An 18,566-nucleotide genomic window follows, 5' to 3' on the forward strand; every position below is an offset into this window, starting at 1 on the left:
CACAGGGCTTGATCTCACAAGCCTGAGATCATGACCTGAGCTGAAACCAAGAGTCAGATGCTTAACTAACTGCACCAACCAGGTACCCTTGTAGTCACTGGTATTGTAGTAGCATTGCATGGTGACAGATGGTAGCTTCACTTGTGGTAGCAAAGCATGTTGTATAGATAAATTGAATCATTTTGTTGTACACCCGACTAATGTAACATGGTGTGTCAACTATACTCAAAAATGTTTTTAAAAATAAAAAAATGGAAATTGTATGTTTGAAAATACAAATATATATATACACACACATATATAAGGCCAAAGATTACAAGTAAAAGGATGGAAAAGATGCAAAAATCAGAAGTAAGCTGGCTGTTGCTATATTAATAACAAAGTAGATTTTGGCACAAGGATAATTTCTAGAAAGAAAGGATATTTCATAATGCTTTAAGGGTTTTTTTAAAAATAAATAATCTTAAATGTATATGTATCTAATACAAAGCTTCAAAATACATGAAACAAAGCTCAAGAGAACCAAAGGGAGAAAGAAACAAATCTACAGGGACGCCTGGGTGGCTCAGTCGTTAAGTGTCTGCCTTCGGCTCAGGTCATGTGATCCTAGGGTCCTGGGATCGAGTCCCACATTGGGCTCCTTACTCAGTGAGGAGCCTGCTTCTCCCTCTCCCTCTACTGCTCCCCCTGCTTATACTCTCTCTCTCTCTCTCTCTCTCTGACAAATAAATAAATAAAAATCTTTAAAAAAAAATGCTTTCTCTTTAAAAAAAATCTACAACCATAGTTTTAAATAGCAACACCTCTTACTAATTGATAGAATTTGTAGATCAAAAAAAATCAGTAAGGATATAAAAGATTTGAGCATCACTACCAACCAATTTGACCTAATTGGCATTTACCTAATGATATACTTCAGTATACAAGAATAGCAAAATGGCAAAAGTAAGTCCTTGTTAGTAATCATTTTAAATGTGAAATTATTAAGCTTACCAAGTAAATGCAAAATGTCAGAATGGATTAAAAACCCAAAAACCCATGATCCAATTATGTGCTGTCCACAAGAAACTCTTGTTAGATCAAAGGTAAATTGGCTGAGAGTAAAAAGATGGGAAAGGACTTTCTATACAAATGGTACTGATGTCATACAAAATAGACTTCTGAGTTAAAAACAGTAAACAAAGATGGTCTCTTTTGATAAATGGTCAATTTCTCAAGAAGTTACAATAATTATAAACATATATGCACCAAACAGTAGAGCCCCAAAATATATACAGCAGACTGACAGAATGAAGGATGAAGTAGACATTTCTACAATAATAGTTGGAGATTTCACAACAATCATCATAACTATTATTTGTTGAGCACTCACTACTTGCCAAGACTATTCTAGGCATTTTACATATATGAACTCCTTTAACTCACAACAACCCTTGAGGCAGGGTTACTCATTATCCCCATTTTACAAAAGAAGAAATCATGGCATAGAAAAATTAAATGACATACCCAAGGTAACAGAAGTACATGGCAGAACCTGGATGGTAGATTTGGTAAATTAGATTTGGTTATTAGAGGTTTTCTATTCAAACTTTTCACTGAAAGAAGTGATTTCTTTTTTCAGCATTCCTGGTTCTGTGATCTCTGTAGGAGCACTGTGGATAGAGCATCACTGCTTGAAAGAGTAAAACATTCTATATGGGCTATTCTAATTGCTACACAGTTCCTCCCTATGTTGAGTTGCAGTCTTGTAGCTTTGATTCACTGGTCTTTATAATAACAGAAAATAAGCCCATCCTTCTCACAGCTATTTGAGGTATGTGAAGATTGTCATGGTGTCACTCACCACCACCACCCTCAACACCAATTGGAGACCTCAATCCCATACTTGCAGTGACATGGCAGTTAGCAGATCAATAAGCAAATAGACCTACTGGAGATATATAGAACACTTCACTGAACAATAGCAGAATTTGTATTCTTCTCAAGTGAACATGGAACCTCTTCCTATGAAACCTATCCTGTTCAGGGTAGACCTTATGTTAGGCCAGAAGAATAGTTTAATAAATTTCAAAAGATTGACTTCACATAAAGTACCTTCTCTTACCACAATAGAATGAAGCTAGAGATAAAAAAAAAACTGAAGGAAAACTAGAAATTTCACAAATATGTGGAAATTAAACAGCACACTCTTAACCAGTGAGTGAAAGAAGAAATAAAAAGGGTATTAGAAAATAATTTGAGGGAAATGACATTGAAAACAACATATCAAAACTCATGGGATGTGGTGAAACTAGTGATCGGAGAGAAATGTACTGTTGTAATGCCTACATTAAAAAGAAGAAAGAGGGGCGCCTGGGTGGCTCAGTTGGTTACGTGTCTGTCTTCAGCTCAGGTCATGATCCCAGGGTCCTGGGATCTAGCCCCACATCAGGCTCCCTGCTCAGTGGGAAGCCTGCTTCTCCCTTTCCTGCTCCCACTGCTTGTGCTCTCTCTCTGAAATGAATAAAAATCATTAAAAAGAAGAAAGATCTGTGGTGTCTGGGTGGCTCAATCGGTTTAGCGTCTGCCTTTGACTTGGGTCATGATCTCGGGGTCCTGGGATCAGGCCCCGAGTTGGGCTCCCTGCTCAGCAGGGAGTCTGCTTCTTCCTCTCCCTCTGCCCCTCCCTACAGCCTCTGCCCTCTTTCTCATTCTCCCTCTCAAATAAATAAAATCTTTAAAAAAAATCCCAAATCAATAATCTAACTTTATGTTTCAAGGAACTAGAAAAAAAGTAAATTATCCAATGAACCTGTGCTTAATGGAGCTTGGAATACAACAGGCACTTAATGTTAGTATCTCATTGTTAGAAGGTGGAGGAGGGTCAGGAGTGTATCCTCCAGATATCCACTTTAATACTGAAAAATGAAGCAAGCTACTCCATACCATTTATACAGAGGTTTTTTTTTTTAATTTAATTTTATTATGTTAGTCACCATACATTGCATCATTAGTTTTTGATGTAGTGATCCACAATTCATTGTTTCGTATAACACCTAGTGCTCCATGCAGTACATGCCCTCCTTAATACCCACCACCGGGCTAACCCATCCCCCTACCCCCCTCCCCTCTAGAACCCTCAGATTGTTTCTCAGAGTCCATAGTCTCTCGTGGTTCGTCTCTCACTCCCATTTCCCCCCCTTCATTTTTCCCTTCCTTCTCCTAATGTCCTCCATGCTATTCCTTATGTTCCACAAGTAAGTGAAACCATATGATAATGGACTTTCTCTGCTTGACTTATTTCACTTAGCATAATCTCCTCCAGTCCCAACCATGTTGATGTAAAAGTTGGGAATTCATCCTTTCTGATGGCTCAGTAATATTCCATTGTATATATGGACTACATCTTTTTTATCCATTCCTCTGTTGAAGGGCATCTCAGCTCTTTCCACAGTTTGGCTATTGTGGACATTGCTGCTATGAACATTGGGGTGCATATGGCCCTTCTTTTCACTACCTCTGTGTCTTTGGGGTAAATACCCAGTAGTGCAATTGCTGGGTCATAGGGTAACTCTATTTTTAATTTTTTGAGGCACCTCCACACTGTTTTCCAAAGTGGCTGTACCAACTTGCATTCCCACCAACAGTATAAGAGGGTTCCCCTTTCTCCACAGCCTCTCCAACATTTGTTGTTTCTTGCCTTGTCAATTTTTGCCATTCTAACTGGTGTGAGGTGGTATCTCAATGTGGTTTTGATTTGAATTTCCCTGATGGCTAATGATGATGAACATTTTTTCATGGGTCTGTTAGTCGTTTTTATGTTTTCTTCAGAGAAGTGTCTGTTCATGTCTTCTGCCCATTTTTTGACTTGATTATTTGTTTTTTGGGTGTTGAGTTTGAGGAGTTCTTTATAGATCTTGCATACCAGCCCTTTATCTGTAGTGTCATTTGCAAATATCTTCTCCCATTCTGTGGGTTGCCTCTTTGTTTTGTTGACTGTTTCCTTTGCTCTGCAGAAGCTTTTTATTTTGATGAAGTCCCAAAAGTTCATTTTTGCTTTTGTTTCACTAGCCTTTGGAGATGTATATTGAAAGAAATTGCTGTGGCTGATGTCAAAGAGGTTTTGATGGATTCCCGTCTCACATTGAGGTCTTTCATCTGTTTTGAGTTTATCTTTGTGTATTGCGTTACAGAATGGTTGAGTTTCATTCCTCTGCATGTGACTGTCCAATTTTCCCAGCACCGTTTATTGAAGAGACTGTCTTTTTTCCATTGCATATTTTTTCCTGCTTTGTCGAAGATTATTTGGCCATAGAGTTGAGGGTCCATGTCTGGGCTCTCTATTCTGTTCCATTGGTCTATATGTGTGTTTTTGTGCCAGTACCATGCAGTCTTGGTGATCACTACTGTAACTACTTTGTAATATAGCTTGATCAGGCAACGTGATGCCCCCAGCTTTGTTTTTTTTTTCCAACATTTCCTTGGCGATTCGGGATCTTTTCTGATTCCATACAAATTTTAGGATTGTTTGTTCCAGGACTTTGAAAAATGTCGTTGGAATTTTGATCAGGATGGGATTGAAGGTATAGATTGCTCTGGGTAGCATAGACATTTTAACAGTGTTTCTTCTTCCGACCCCGAGCATGGAATGTTTTTCCATGTTTTTGTGTCTTTTTCAATTTCTTTCATGAGTGTTCTGTAATTCCTAGAGTGTAGATCCTTTACCTCTTTGGTTAGGTTTATTCCGAGGTATCTCATGGTTTTTGGTGCTATTGTAAATGGAATCATTTCTTTAATTTCTCTTTCTACAGTTGCATTGTTAGTGTATAAGAAAGCAACTGATTTCTGTGCATTGATTTTGTATCCTGCCACATTACTGAATTGCTGGATGAGTTCTAGTAATTTGGGGGTGGAGTCTTTTGGGTTTTCCATATAAAGTGTGTCATCTGCGAAAAGAGTTTGACTTCTTCTTTGCCTATTTGAATACCTTTTATTTCTTTTTGCTGTCGGATTCCTGTTTCTAGGATTTCTAGTACTATGTTGAACAATATAAGAGTGGGCATCCTTGACGTGTTCCTGATCTTAAGGGAAAGGCTCTCAGCTTTTCCCCATTGAGGATGATATTTGCTGTGGGTTTTTCATAAATGGATTTTATGAACTTGAGGAATGTTCCCTCTATCCTTATACTCTGAAGAGTTTTAATCAGGAAAGGATGCTGCATTTTGTCAAATGCTTTTTCTGCATCAGTTGAGAGGACCATATGGTTCTTCTCTCTCCTCTTATTAATGTCTTCTATCACATTGATTGATTCTTGAATGTTGAACCACCCTTGCATCCCGGGGATAAATCCCTCTTGGTCGTGGTGGATGATCCATTTAATGTATTGTTGGATCCTATTAGCTAGGATTTTGTTGAGGATTTTGGAATCCATATTCATCAGGGATATCAGTCTGAAATTCTCCTTTTATCAAAAAGGGTCTTTGCCTGGTTTGGGGATTAAGATAATGCTGGCCTCAGAATGAGTCTGGAAGCTTTCCTTCTGTTTCTATTTTTTGAAACAGCTTCAGGAGAATAAATATTATTTCTTCTTTGAATGTTTGGTAGAATTCCCCAGGGAATCCATCAGGCCCTGGGCTCTTGATTTTGGGGAGGTTTTTGATCACTGCTTCAATCTCGTTGCTGGTTATTGGCCTATTCAGGTCGTCCGTTTCTTCCTGCTTCAGTCTTGGGAGTTTATAGGTTTCCAGGAAGGCATCCATTTCATACAGATTGCTTAGTTTATTGGCATATAGTTGTTGATAACCATTTCTAATAATTGTTTCTATTTCCTTGGTGTTGGTCGTGATCTCTCCCCTTTCATTCATAATTTTATTAATTTGGGCCCTTTCTCTTTTCTTTTGGATAAGTCTGGCCAGTGGTTTATCGATCTTATTAATTCTTTTAAAGAACCAGCTTCTAGTTTCATTGATCTGATCTATGGTGATTCTGGTTTCTAATTCATTGATGTCTGTTCTAATCTTAATTATTTCTCTTCTAATGTGTGGCTTAGGCATTGTTTGTTGCTTTTTCTCTAGTTCTTTAAGGTGTAAAGTTAGTTGGTGAATTCAGGATTTTTCTATTTTTTTGAGTGAGGCTTGGATGGCTATGTATTTCCCCCTTAGGACCACCTTTGCAGTATCAGATAGGTTTTGGACCAACGTTATTTCGTTCTCATTGGTTTCCATGAACTGTTTAAGTTCTTTGATTTCCTGGTTGATCCAAGCATTCTTGAGCAGAGTGGTCTTTAGCTTCCAAGTGTTCGAATTTCTTCTAATTTTTTTTCTTGTGATTGAGTTCCAGTTTTAAAGCATTGTGGTCTGAGAATATGCGGGGAATAATCTCAGTCTTTTGGTATCGGTTGAAACCTGATTTGTGACCCAGTATGTGGTCTATTCCGGAGAAAGTTCCATGTGTGCTCGAGAAGAATGAGTATTCTGTTGTTTTAGGGTGGAATGTTCTGTATATATCTATGAGGTCCATCTGGTCCAGTGTATCATTCAGCGCTCTTGTTTCTTTGTTGATTTTCTGCTTGGATGATCTGTCTGTTGCTGAGCGTGGAGTATTGAGGTCTCCTACAATTAACGTATTGTTATCAATATGACTTTATTTTGGTTAACAGTTGGCTTATGTAGATGGCTGCTCCCATGTTGGGGGCGTAGATATTTACAATTGTTAGATCTTCTTGTTTGATAGACCTTTAAGAATGTTATAGCATCCTCTGTCTCTAACTACAGTCTTTAGTTTAATTTGTTGGGATGCCTGGGTGGCTCAGTTGGTTGGGCGTCTGCCTTCAGCTCGGGTCATGACCCCAGGGTCCTGGGATCGGGCCCCACATCAGGCTCCCTGCTTAGCCAGGAGCCTGCTTCTCTCTCTGCCCCCCCCCCCAACACACTTGTGTGCACTTTCTCTCTCTCTCTTTCTGAAATAAATAATTTTTTAAAAATCTAAAATCTAATTTGTCTGATATAAGAATTGCTACCCCAGCTTTCTTTTGAGGTCCGTTGGCCTGGAAGATGGATCTCCATCCCTTCACTTTCAGTCTGGATGTATCTTTAGGTTCAAAATGAGTCTCTTGTAGACAGCATATGGGTGGGTCCTGTCTTTTTATCCAATCTGCAACTCTGTGCCATTTTATGGGAGCATTTACACCAGTCACGTTGAGAGTGATTATTGAAAGACATGAATTTATTGTCATGTTGCCTGTGAAGACCTTGTTTTTATAGATTGTCCCTGTTTATTTCTTTTCTATATCACTCGGGGTCTTTCTCCTTTTATAGAACTTCCTGTAATATTTCTTGCAGGGCCAGCTTAGTGATCACATATTCTTTCAGTTTCTGCCAGTCTTGGAAGCTCTGCATCTCTCCATCCATTCTAAATGACAGCCTTGCTGGATAAACTATTCTTGGCTGCATGTTCTTCTCATGTAGTACCCTGAATATGTCTTGCCAGGCCTTTCTGGCTTGCCAGGTCTCTGTGGATAGGTCTGACGTTATTCTGATGTTTCTCCCTCTGTATGTAAGGAATCTCTTCCCCCTAACTGCCCTTAAGATGGTTTCCTTGGTTCTAAGATTTGCGAATTTTTCTGTTACATGCCGGAGTGTTGGCCTGTTTTCCTTGACCGTGGGAGGGGTCTTCTCTGCCTCTAGGACACGAATGTTTGTTTCATTCCCCAGATTAGGGAAGTTCTCGGCTATGATTTGCTCAAATATATTTTCTAATCGTCTCTCTCTCTCCACCTCCTCAGGAATTCCAGTCATTCTACATTGGAACATTTCATGGTGTCACTTATTTCTCTGATTCTATTTTCATGGATTCTGAGTTGTTTTTCCCCGGAGTCCTCTTTTCCCTTTTTATCTATTATATTGTCTTCCAGGTCGCTTATTCGTTCTTCTGTCTCACTTACCCTAGCTGTTAGATTATCTAGATTAAATTGGATCTCATTGATAGCATTTTTAAGTTCTGCTAATTCAGCTTTCATTTCTGCCCTTAGAGACTCTTTGTTGCCATTAATTGATTTCTCCATTCTACGTATTGTCTTCACAGTTGCTAGCCTGAATTCCATCTCTGACATCTTGGTTACATCTGAATCCATTTGTTAATCTGTGGCATAAGTCATAGCCTCTGAGTCTTTCCTATTTTGGGGGTTTCTCTTCCTATAGTTATTCTGTTAAGAGTTTGTGAGGGAATGTATAGAGTCAAAATTATTGACCACAACCCAAGCAAGATGCACCTGTTTTCTAGGTACGTTAGGGTTGCTGGCCTCTTATTTTCCCAGGCTGTCTTCTGGGGGAGGAACCTGCCACCTGTTACTTAGGCAACCCTGTTTGAGCAGAGTTGCCCTGCCCCCTGTGGTGGGGGATGGGCTCAGTGGAAACTGGTTTTTTGGGGCTTTTGTTCTCTGGTTACTTTCCCTGGTGGCTTTCTGCATCTCTTCTGAGAGAGCCTCAGAGCAGAGAGATTGCAGTCTGTTCTTCAGTGAGCTCTCCAGGCCACACTATCTCCGTTTCTGTCTGTGCTGCTATAAACTGCAGTGTCCTGGGCTGTGCACCTCTCAGCAGCGCTCCCAGTCCTCCCCTTCAGGTCAGGGCACCTCTCTGCCCTTTGTGTTTCTAAAACTGCCAGCTGCCCCCAGTTCACACGCACAGCCCCACCACTCCGGGTTTCCATCTGAGGGGCTGCCCTACAGTCCTTTCCCCGCCACTACCAGTCTTCGAGTCTGTGTCCGGTCCCCAGCGTGGGAGGCTGTCGCTCACTGGCGATGTAGGATCTCCATGGCCAGGCTCCCTCCTGCTGCCATTTATCCTTCGATATCTGCCTAGAGTCACAGCTCCCTGCTTTGTACGTCGAAACCAACTGCCCGCAGTATTGTTTGTAGAGATCCAGATCTATCTTCTTACATCTCAGGCCAATTTCATGGGTGTGCAGAGTGGTCTGGTAGATATCCAGCTCAATTCTGGGGACCGGTTGCAATAGGTTCCCCTACTCCTCTGCCATCTTCCCCCCCTCCCTATACAGAGTTTTATTCAGGGTCACTTACTGACAGGGTATTGGGCCAGCAGGTGGTTGGAGGATCCAGGGTACTACACCCCCATTCTCCACCCAGCTTGGACCTCAACCCACAGCTTTTGTAGTGCAAGGGGTATGGTGGTGTGGTCACAGGGTAATCTAAAGTGATGCCATCTGTGTACTAGAGGATCTGTACTTGTTATCTAAAGTGGTGCCACCTGTGTGCCAGAGCAGGCTGTCTACTAGTTATCTAAAGTGGCACCATCTCTACACCAGAGGGAGAACAAGATGCAGGGCCAAAGATGAAGCCAGTGTTGTCAGCAATCCTATACTCACATATACACTGCTAAAACTAATCATTGGAAGTATTTTAAAAATGAATGTAGGATGCTATTTACAGCATTCTTTTCATTTCTGCAGTTTGCTTTGATGGATTACGGTGTATATGGGTTTTTAATTATATTTATCTATTTATTAAAGATTTATTTATTTGAGAGAGGGAACACAAGCAGGGGGAGTGGGAGGGGGAGAAGCAGGTTTCCCACTGAGCAGGGAGCCTGATGTAGGGCTCAATCACAGGATCCTGGGATCATGACCCAAGCTGAAGGCAGACACTTAACAACTGAGCCACCCAGGCGCCCCCTGGTATATATGGGTTTTTTAATCCATTTTTAAAAAATGAGATATTATAGGGGTGCCTGGCTGGCTCAGTCAGTGGAGCCTGTGACTCTTGATCTCAGGGTTGTGAGTTTCAGCTCCACATTCGGTGTAGAGATTACTTAAAAAGAAAATCTAGAAGTAGATAGAGATATTACACATATACTGTGAATTTTACCCATTTAAAACATACAGTCCAGTGTGTTTCAGTATATTCACCAAGTTGTATCTTTATCACAACTAATTCAAGAAAATTTTTATAACTCTAAAAAGAAACTCCATCAGCAGTCACTGTCTTGTCTTAGGTGACCACTAACCTTAATTCTCTCTCCATGGATTTGTCTTTTCTGGATGTTTAATGTAAATGGAGTCATACAGTGTGTGGCCTTTTATGTGTGTTGTCTTTTATGTAGCATGTTTTCAAGGCCCATTCCTGTTGTAATATATCAGTCTTCATTCCTTTTTATTGCTGAATAATCTTCCATTGTATGAATATACCACATTTTGATTATCCATTCATCAGGTGATGAACATTTGGATTGTGTTTACTTTTTTGGATACTGCTGTGAACATTCATATACAAGTTTTTGTTTGGACACTTGTTTTTATAGGTAGTGATGATTGGAATTGCTAGTTTATATGGTAGCTCTACGTTTAACTACTAGACTATTTCCCAAAGTGGTTGCACCATTTTAATTTCCAGTGTATGAGGGTTCCAGTTTCTCCACAATCTTGCCATTATTATTATCTTTTTTATTTTAGCCATCCTTGTGGTTGTGAAGTATCTCATTATGGTTTTGATTTGCCCTTCCATAATGACAAATTATGTTGAACTTGTTTTTATGTGCTTATTGGCCATTTGCATATCTTCTTCGCAGAAATGTCTATTCAGATCTTATGGCCATTTTTTGACTGGTTTATTTTTCTGTTTGTTGCATTGTAAGAGTTCTTTATATATTCTGGATATAATTCCCTTATCAGATATGTGATTTGCAAATATTTTTTCCTATTTTATGGATTTTCTTTTCACTTTCTTGATGGTATCCTATGACACAAAAGTTTTTAATTTTGATGAAGTCCAATTTATTTTTTCTTTGGTTGCTTGTACTTTTGGTGTCATATTACAAAACCATTTTGTAATCCAAGATCACCAAGATTAATGCTTATTTTTTCTTTTAAGGGATATAGTTTTAACTCATACTTTTTTAGGTCTTTGATCCATACTGAGTTAATTTTTTAATATGTGAGGTAGGGATACAACTTTATTGTTTTGCATGTAGACATCCAGTTGTCCTGACACCAGTTGTTGAAATACTATTCTTTCCCCCATTGAATGATCTTAGTGCACTTGTCCAAAATCGATTGCTTGTAAATATAAGGGTTTATTTCTGGACTGTTCTGTTCCATTGATCTATATTTCTATTCTATGCCAATACCATGATGTTTTAATCACTCTAGCTTTGTAGTAAGTTTCAAAATCAGGAAGTGTGAGTCCTCCAATTTTTGAAGATTATTTTGGCTCTTTTGGGACCCTTGCATTTCCATATGAGTTTTAGGATCAACTCTTCAATTTATTTATTTTTTTTAAGATTTTATTTATTTGACACAGAGAGAGAGAGCACAAGCAGGGGGAGTGGCAGGCAGAGGGAGAGGGAGAAGCAGGCTCCCTGCTGAGCAGGGAGCCCAATGCAGGGCTCAATCTCAGGACCCTGGGATCCTGACCTGAGCCAAAGGCAGATGCTTAACTGACTGAGCCACCCAGGCGCCCTTCAACTTTTCAATTAAAAAAAAAAAAAGACAGCTGGGATTTTGATAGAGATTTCATTAAATCTGTGAACCAGTTTGAGAAATGTTGCTAACTTAACACTCTTAAATCTTCAAATTCGTGAACATGAGATGTGTTTTAATTTGTTTTCTTTAATTTCTCTCAACAGAGTTTTTTGTATGGGTTTTCAATATATGTCTTGTATTTCTTTACATTTATTCCTAAATATTTTATTCTTTTTGATGCTGTTGTAATTGAGATTTTTAAAAAAGATTAAGGGGGGGGCAGAGGGAGAGGGAGAGAGAGAATCTCCAAGCAGACTTCCTGTTGCTCATGGAACCTGACACAGAGCTTGATCCCAGGACCCCAAGCTCATGACATGAGCCGAAATCAAGAGTCGGTTGTTCAACTGACTGAGCCATTGAAGCACCCCATAAGTGAAATTGTTTTAATTTCATTTTCAGGTTGTTCATTGCTAATGAAGAGAAATACAATTTATTTTTATATAAATATATTGCATATTTGTATATTGTATCACTATACTTGTTCATTACTTCTAATGGTTTTTTTATGGATTTCTTAGAATTTTCTATATACAGGATCAAGTCATCTGTGAGTAGAAGCCGTTTACTTCTTCCTTTGCAATCAGGATGTTTTTTATTTATTTTTCTGGCCTAATAGCCTTGGCTAGAACTTCTAAAACAATGTAGCATAGAAATTGCTGTGTTGCATTTTTATGAAATGGTGATGGGGTACAAACTCCTTTTATACCTATTAATATTGAAGGATGGTGGCTTCATGAAATTAGTACCATGTGTGTAGGACACTAATTGGCGCTGTTATGATCGTATAACTCTTTTTTTTTTAGTTGAGGAACATTTTAACGGTGTCCTTGTTTTTTTTTTTTCTTTTAGGTTTTCTCAAATAATGATGAAGGCCTTATTAACAAAAAGTTACCCAAAGAACTGCTCTTAAGGTAAATGTAGATAAACTTTAATGAACTCAGATCTGATTCAGTCATCAAGTTCCAAGACAATCTTCTCTCACTATGAGTCCATAGCATAGAAAAACAGACAGAATTAGCCTAACTGACTTTTTGTTTTTGTTTTATAGAATGCTGTTCAGCTTGTTGTTAAATTTTACTTGGTCTAATCCAGAATGTACTAAGTATGTACATAGCATTGGTCTGGATTCTTTTTGTAATGTGGTAAGTATTGTAATAATCTTCAGTAGGTGCCATTGTTTTGGTATCAGTAGATAATTCTCAATGTAGTCAATAACATGAGAGATTATTGTTAAGGTTGTGAACTCCTGAAGTCCCAGACAGACATTTAGATGTTTTCTGATAAACAAGTTTTAAAATAAGTATATTTATATGTTCTTACTGAGCACTTAAAATGCTCAGTCCAAATATTGATATATTTTTATCCATCTTATGAGAATTATGTGCTAAGTGACAGTGAGTACTATAAAACATAGTTTTTGTCCTGTATTTCTGGCATCACTGAATATATAGTAAATGGTGTTTTGCTTGTCATTTTACAAATAAAGCTATCAACCAACGTTTGTTGATCACGAGGCACTGCAGTTTCCTTTAGTACTCTGCAATCATCGAAGAAATCTTATTTTAGTTTTGGGTGTTCTATTTTAATTGTTTACAAGTAATTAGTACGTGTATAGATGGTAATCTTTGAGTGGCATTTCCCAAAGTCTTCTCATATCACTGATGTTCCACAAAACAAAACGAGTTTTGTGATCAAATAAGTATGGGAAGCACTGGGATAAGAAAACCAATTTCTTTACTGCATGACTTCTCAGGGCCTTAATAGACTAATAACACATGATGATACTCCCAGATTGATAGTTGTGGCATTTCAAACTTACCATGGAACTCTTTTAATATTCCATATTAATTCCATATTCTGTGGAAAAAATTTCGGGAAATGCTGACATAGAGTAGGTGATTGACCAGATGACTCCATTCCCTTAGCTTCTTTGTGGTAGTGATCGCATTTGAGGGGCTTCAGAGGGTGTTCCATTAGTCATCAGGTGTTGTTTGATATTGTTGTCATAAAGTCATTTTACTCAGTTAATAAAAAAAAATTATGACAGGATCATAAGAAAAATACAGTAATATTTTATTTCAATAAAACAAATACTCGTTTGGATAAGAGAGAATATTCTTTGGCATTTTAGACCCTTATAAAGTTAAGAAAGTAGTAACAAGAAGGGAATGATATGTTTTTCATATAAACCTGGGAGGTCTTGATCAAGCACAGCGAGCTGTTAGAACCAGCGTGGCTGGGTTAGGATAGGCAGGCTGTTAACTGCACAAATGGAGGGGATGCCATCCACAACAGATGACAAACTTCGTGGTGTCCCCTGGAATTGTGCAGTGTTTCATTCTTGGTCTGAACTCTTTCTAGCATAGACATCAAGCTGTGATATGAACATGTCCTTCTTTCTCTGGAGAATCTACCAGCTTCAGGCCAACCCTTTATTAGTCATTCAGCACTGGGGTGTGATTAATCTCCACTCTTCCCATGAGCACTGCTGCTATCTGTGACTCAAAGGCGCTACCTTAAGATTTCCCCCTTTGATAGGGTTAGCTTTGACACTGTTCTCAGCCTTGGAATAGTTTCTGTATGCTGACAAAGGGGGGGTTATATCACTTTCTGTGCTAATGTGATCTGAACTGCTATTTTCAAAGTTTTAGTTCTTTTAAAGATCCATGTTGGACCCAGCTGTTATGAATGCTGCAGTTACAGGTTTTGAATCATGCTACAAAGCTCATAGATCAATTTTCAAAAAGAAATGAGACCAAATGTTCATAACATGTCTATTCATAGATTTGTATTCCCACTTCTCTTATTTTGGAGTCTGTGAGGGGAATTTAAATTTTAAAGTACTGCCTCTACAGGTCTTCTCTGACTCGTGAGTCTCAAAATTAACTCTAGCCAACCATGGTATTTTCATGTTTGTTGGCCTTTAAATCATTTCTGCCATTTTACTCTCAGACTTTATATTCTCAGTAATAGTAGCTCTTCCCTTTCCTTTTGCTCCTTTGTGAGCAAAATTTTGAAGAAGGAGTTGAGCCAAGTTACCCAAGTCGCCATCTTCATCATCCCTCATGGAGATAAAGTCTTGATTATTTTGCTCATTTAAGTGATGTCTTCATACTTTCAGTCTGTCCTAGGCTTACATTTTACTTCATATTGTAGACTTCTTTGTGACAGTGCAGACTTCCTATTCTTGTTAAATTCCTATTCACCCTCCATTTTACTTCATCAGTAGAGGTGAATTCTTTGACTTTATGATAATCTTACTTACTTGCAGCCAGGACATCTTGTGTCTGCTGTTTTGTTTTTTTTTTAAGATTTTTTTTTATTACTTGTCAGAGAGTGCACAAGCAAGGGGAGCAGCAGGCAGAGGGAGAAGCAGACTCCCCACCGAGCAAGGAGCCTGATATGGGACTCGATCCCAGAACCCTGGGATCATGACCCGAGCCGAAGGCAGACACTTAATTGACTGAGCCACCCAGGCGTCCCATGTCTGCTGTTTTTTACTGCATCTGTTACCACCCTCTTAAATTCTCTACTAGTAGCTTCCATTGCTGATCACATCGGGCAAAGTCTCAGCTTTGGCTTCCGCTTTGGAGCCACTAACAAGCACGACCTAGAATTATGTTTCTTTTCATCTTTTTATATCACTATGAATCAACTCAGAAAAATCTGTGAGGTGGTTTTTCATCTGATCATCTTATTGCTAGTTTTAAGACTACTCAGTATTGTTCATGGATTCCATCACTCCATCTTTACTTTGTTAATAAGTTTTTACAATTTTGCTTTTTCTACCCAGCTTTCATTCATAAATTGAGGGTACTCCGGTTCTCCCTCTCTACCCTTTATGTTCACACAATTCAACAGCTTGTAATTTTACCCTTCCTGGGGAGTCAGTTATATAATGCTTATAACATTATAACAGTGGGAATCTTTAATTTGTTGAAATCTATATATCTATTAGTGAGTTGGGTTGTCCTTATATTTTGTCTTCATTGTTATTCTCTGTATTACTTTTAGAGCCAGCGTTGGTTGAGATTTCAGCTCTCCCCATTTACTATTTGTGTGACCTTAAAGTGACTTAACACTCTCTGGGCCATAATTTCCTATATCTATAAAATGGAGATAGTAATAGTTCTTACTGAATGGGGTTGTTGCTAGCTCTTAGAGGGCCTGGCATTTAATGAATGCTAAATAAATGTTAGCTTTTAATGTTAATTAATATCAATTTTAGATGCCTGAATTACTTATTAAATGCTATGTGACAATGTAGTCAGTTTTAATGCAAACAACTGATAAAAGCAAGCAGTCCTGATATGGATCTCAGCATATGCTACTGCTAATAATCTCAGTAAAAAACCTGGTTAATAATTCAGTGTAACCCAGTGCTTCATTTCATCACTCTGGACAAATTCAGTCTCAATGGAAATTGCACACTACCAAATGATATTAAACTGACAACTACTAGGGCTTAGGCAGGTTAGTGGTAGTAGTATGACAACTGGTGATTAGTTCGTATTATAAAAACTGTAGTTTCTTGCAAGGAACCATTCCTCTTTTTTTTTTTTTAATTTTGTTTTATTATGTTAGTCACCATACATTATATCATAAGTTTTTTTTATTATGTTATGTTAATCACCATACATTACATCATTAGTTTTTGATGTAGTGTTCCATGATTCATTGTTTGTGTATAACACCCAGTGCTCCATGTAGAATGTGCCCTCTTTAATACCCATCGCCGGGCTAACCCATACCCCCCCCCCTTCTCCTCTAGAACCCTCTGTTTCTCAGAGTCCATAGTCTCTCATGGGAACCATTCCTCTTTTAAGAAAAGAAATCTTATGTGAATTGAGTATTGGCCTAAATTTCAGACTGTAAATTTTAATATTAACTTTTTGACCTTAAGTTTTTATTTCTATTATGGTTGCTTTCAGATGTTGATGAAATGAAAACACATGTGAACTACCACACACGAGATTGGGGGTGCTATGTGCAGTAAATATCTTAAAACATTCAGAGAAGATAAAGCTCTTGTTAGTAATAAATAATAATGAAAGAAATCTCTTATTAGACACATTTTTAAAAACTGAAATCATTATTTAGGTAATTTTCTCTCCTTGTAAAATTTATGTGGACACATGACAGAATTAAGTACTAATAGTGTTTGTTGGCTTGATGAAGGGAAGGTTTGATTTACCCTCAACAGGAGAGTTGAGCCTAATAATTCTGGGCAAATGAAATCAACTACACAATTACATATATTTGGCAGTTTTACTAGTTTGGTAAGGAAAATTGTAAAATGACTAGTGCAAAAATTTTCAAATTTTCCTTTTCTTAAAATCATAAACCAATTCCATGAGTGAAAATAATTGTAGTTTTTGTTGCAGTCGTTAAGTTATAGCCCAGTGCTTATATATAATTGTGGGACCTTGGGGAGCAGTGCAGTGAAGGGCTCATTCCTGGTTGGGGCAGCGCTGAGTGGGTGTTCTTGCCTGCTGGTTGGTTTCAGCATTCCATGGGTTTTTTTCAAGGACTGTTGCATCCACCTCCTGCTGTCTGTGATGCCTTATATATATTCCAAGGCAGCCTAACAGGTAAGATGCTCTTTTGGGGGTACATACTGCAAATTCAAGTTTAAGCAACTAAGCAGGTTTTTCTTTCTTGTTAAAGAATTTTTTTATTTGTTCATTTTTATTGCTTTTTACTTTGCATGAGGCAATACACGACTGAATTAATGTGTGTTGAAATCAGATGCAGAAGCTTAAAGGCCCTTCCTTTTCATTATCTCTGTATACTATTATGTACTGTTTTAGGTTTGGCATCTAAGTCCAAATCCTGGCAGAAGCAAATTTTCCTTTGTCTAGGTTGGGGTTATAGTTATACATTAAAAGTCTGTTCGTGTTTTTTTATTTTTAACCTACACTGAGGTGGCATCAAACATCAGTAAAGCTCCACAGATAGGAATGATAGAACTAGTACATTCTCTTCCAGAGCTTCATCCCTGGAAAGTTATGTTAGAGACCTGTTAAATTAAAAACTGTGAATTCAGAAGTTACAATAGAAAAAGATTGGTAAATTTGACCCTATGAATAGTAAAATACATCCAGCTATATACATCGTAGCATAGGGTACAGAGAGCATAGGGTAGAGAGAGCACAGGGTAGCACAGCGGTGGGTATTTCACCAATTAGAATGCACATTATAAGCGGAGGCTCCATTCTTCAATGCACAAATAAAAACCTCTTAAAAATTATTAGGTAATAAGGTGGATTATTCGTAAAAGAGCTTGAAGAAAGTATGAACAAAGGAAGAAATTCAAATGGCCAATTTGTATAGTACTCAGGCCCATATTTAAATAGAAATCAGAATAATGAGATATTATCTACCTGACTGGCAAAACCCATAAGGTTGATAATACTAGATTTTGGTAAGGAGATAGAAGTCAGACACTCTAAGATACTTTAGAGGTGGGAATATAAACTGTTAGAGTCATTCTGTGGGGCCACTGGGGGAAAAATCTTCAAAATGCTAAATGTACATATTCACAAATTCCATTTCTTAGAATTTACTAACATATATTTGCAAGACACATATACAGGGATGTATATACCAGGGTCTGTGTGTGTGTGTGTGTGTGTGTATAGATGATTACTGCAGCTTTTTTTTTTTTTTTTACTTAAATTGAATTATAGAATTGGATTACTCACAACTCTTGGTTAATCCTACATTTCATCACTGATCCATGCATTGCCTTTTCCCCCTTCCCACTTTTTCAAGAACTTTGTATTTATGATTCCTTTCTTTAAAAGTTTTTTTTATCTTAAGTATATTTGACTAAATGATTACAGTGTTTAATTTGTAAAAAAAACTTTGTAAAAAAGAAATATATTCTGAGACATGGTTTTCACTCAAAATTATGGTACTTAGAGTGACCCATGTTGCTTTGCATTACTCATTTTACTGCTGTATAATCTATTGTGTGAATGTGTCAAGATTCACTTATAGATTGTTCTTTTTTTTTTAAGATTTTTATTTATTTAAGAGAGAGCATGTGAGAG

The 18,566-nt window shown here is 37.9% G+C and overlaps 1 protein-coding gene across 1 annotated transcript in view; it reads left to right on the top strand.

Annotated features, from left to right (window-relative positions):
- Nucleotides 1–18,566, top strand: part of FBXL2 (F-box and leucine rich repeat protein 2) — a 122,018-nt gene that overhangs the window by 15,031 nt on the left and 88,421 nt on the right. Inside the window, 2 exon segments of the mRNA XM_088026802.1 lie at nt 12,361–12,422; nt 12,560–12,653. Of these exon segments, the coding sequence (XP_087882928.1) occupies nt 12,361–12,422; nt 12,560–12,653 (156 nt within the window).

The sequence above is a fragment of the Eumetopias jubatus genome, unplaced genomic scaffold (assembly GCF_037043125.1).
Source record: "Eumetopias jubatus isolate StellerSeaLion01/CBP00866 unplaced genomic scaffold, mEumJub1_p1.0 scaffold_1, whole genome shotgun sequence".
Lineage (NCBI taxonomy): Eukaryota > Metazoa > Chordata > Mammalia > Carnivora > Otariidae > Eumetopias > Eumetopias jubatus.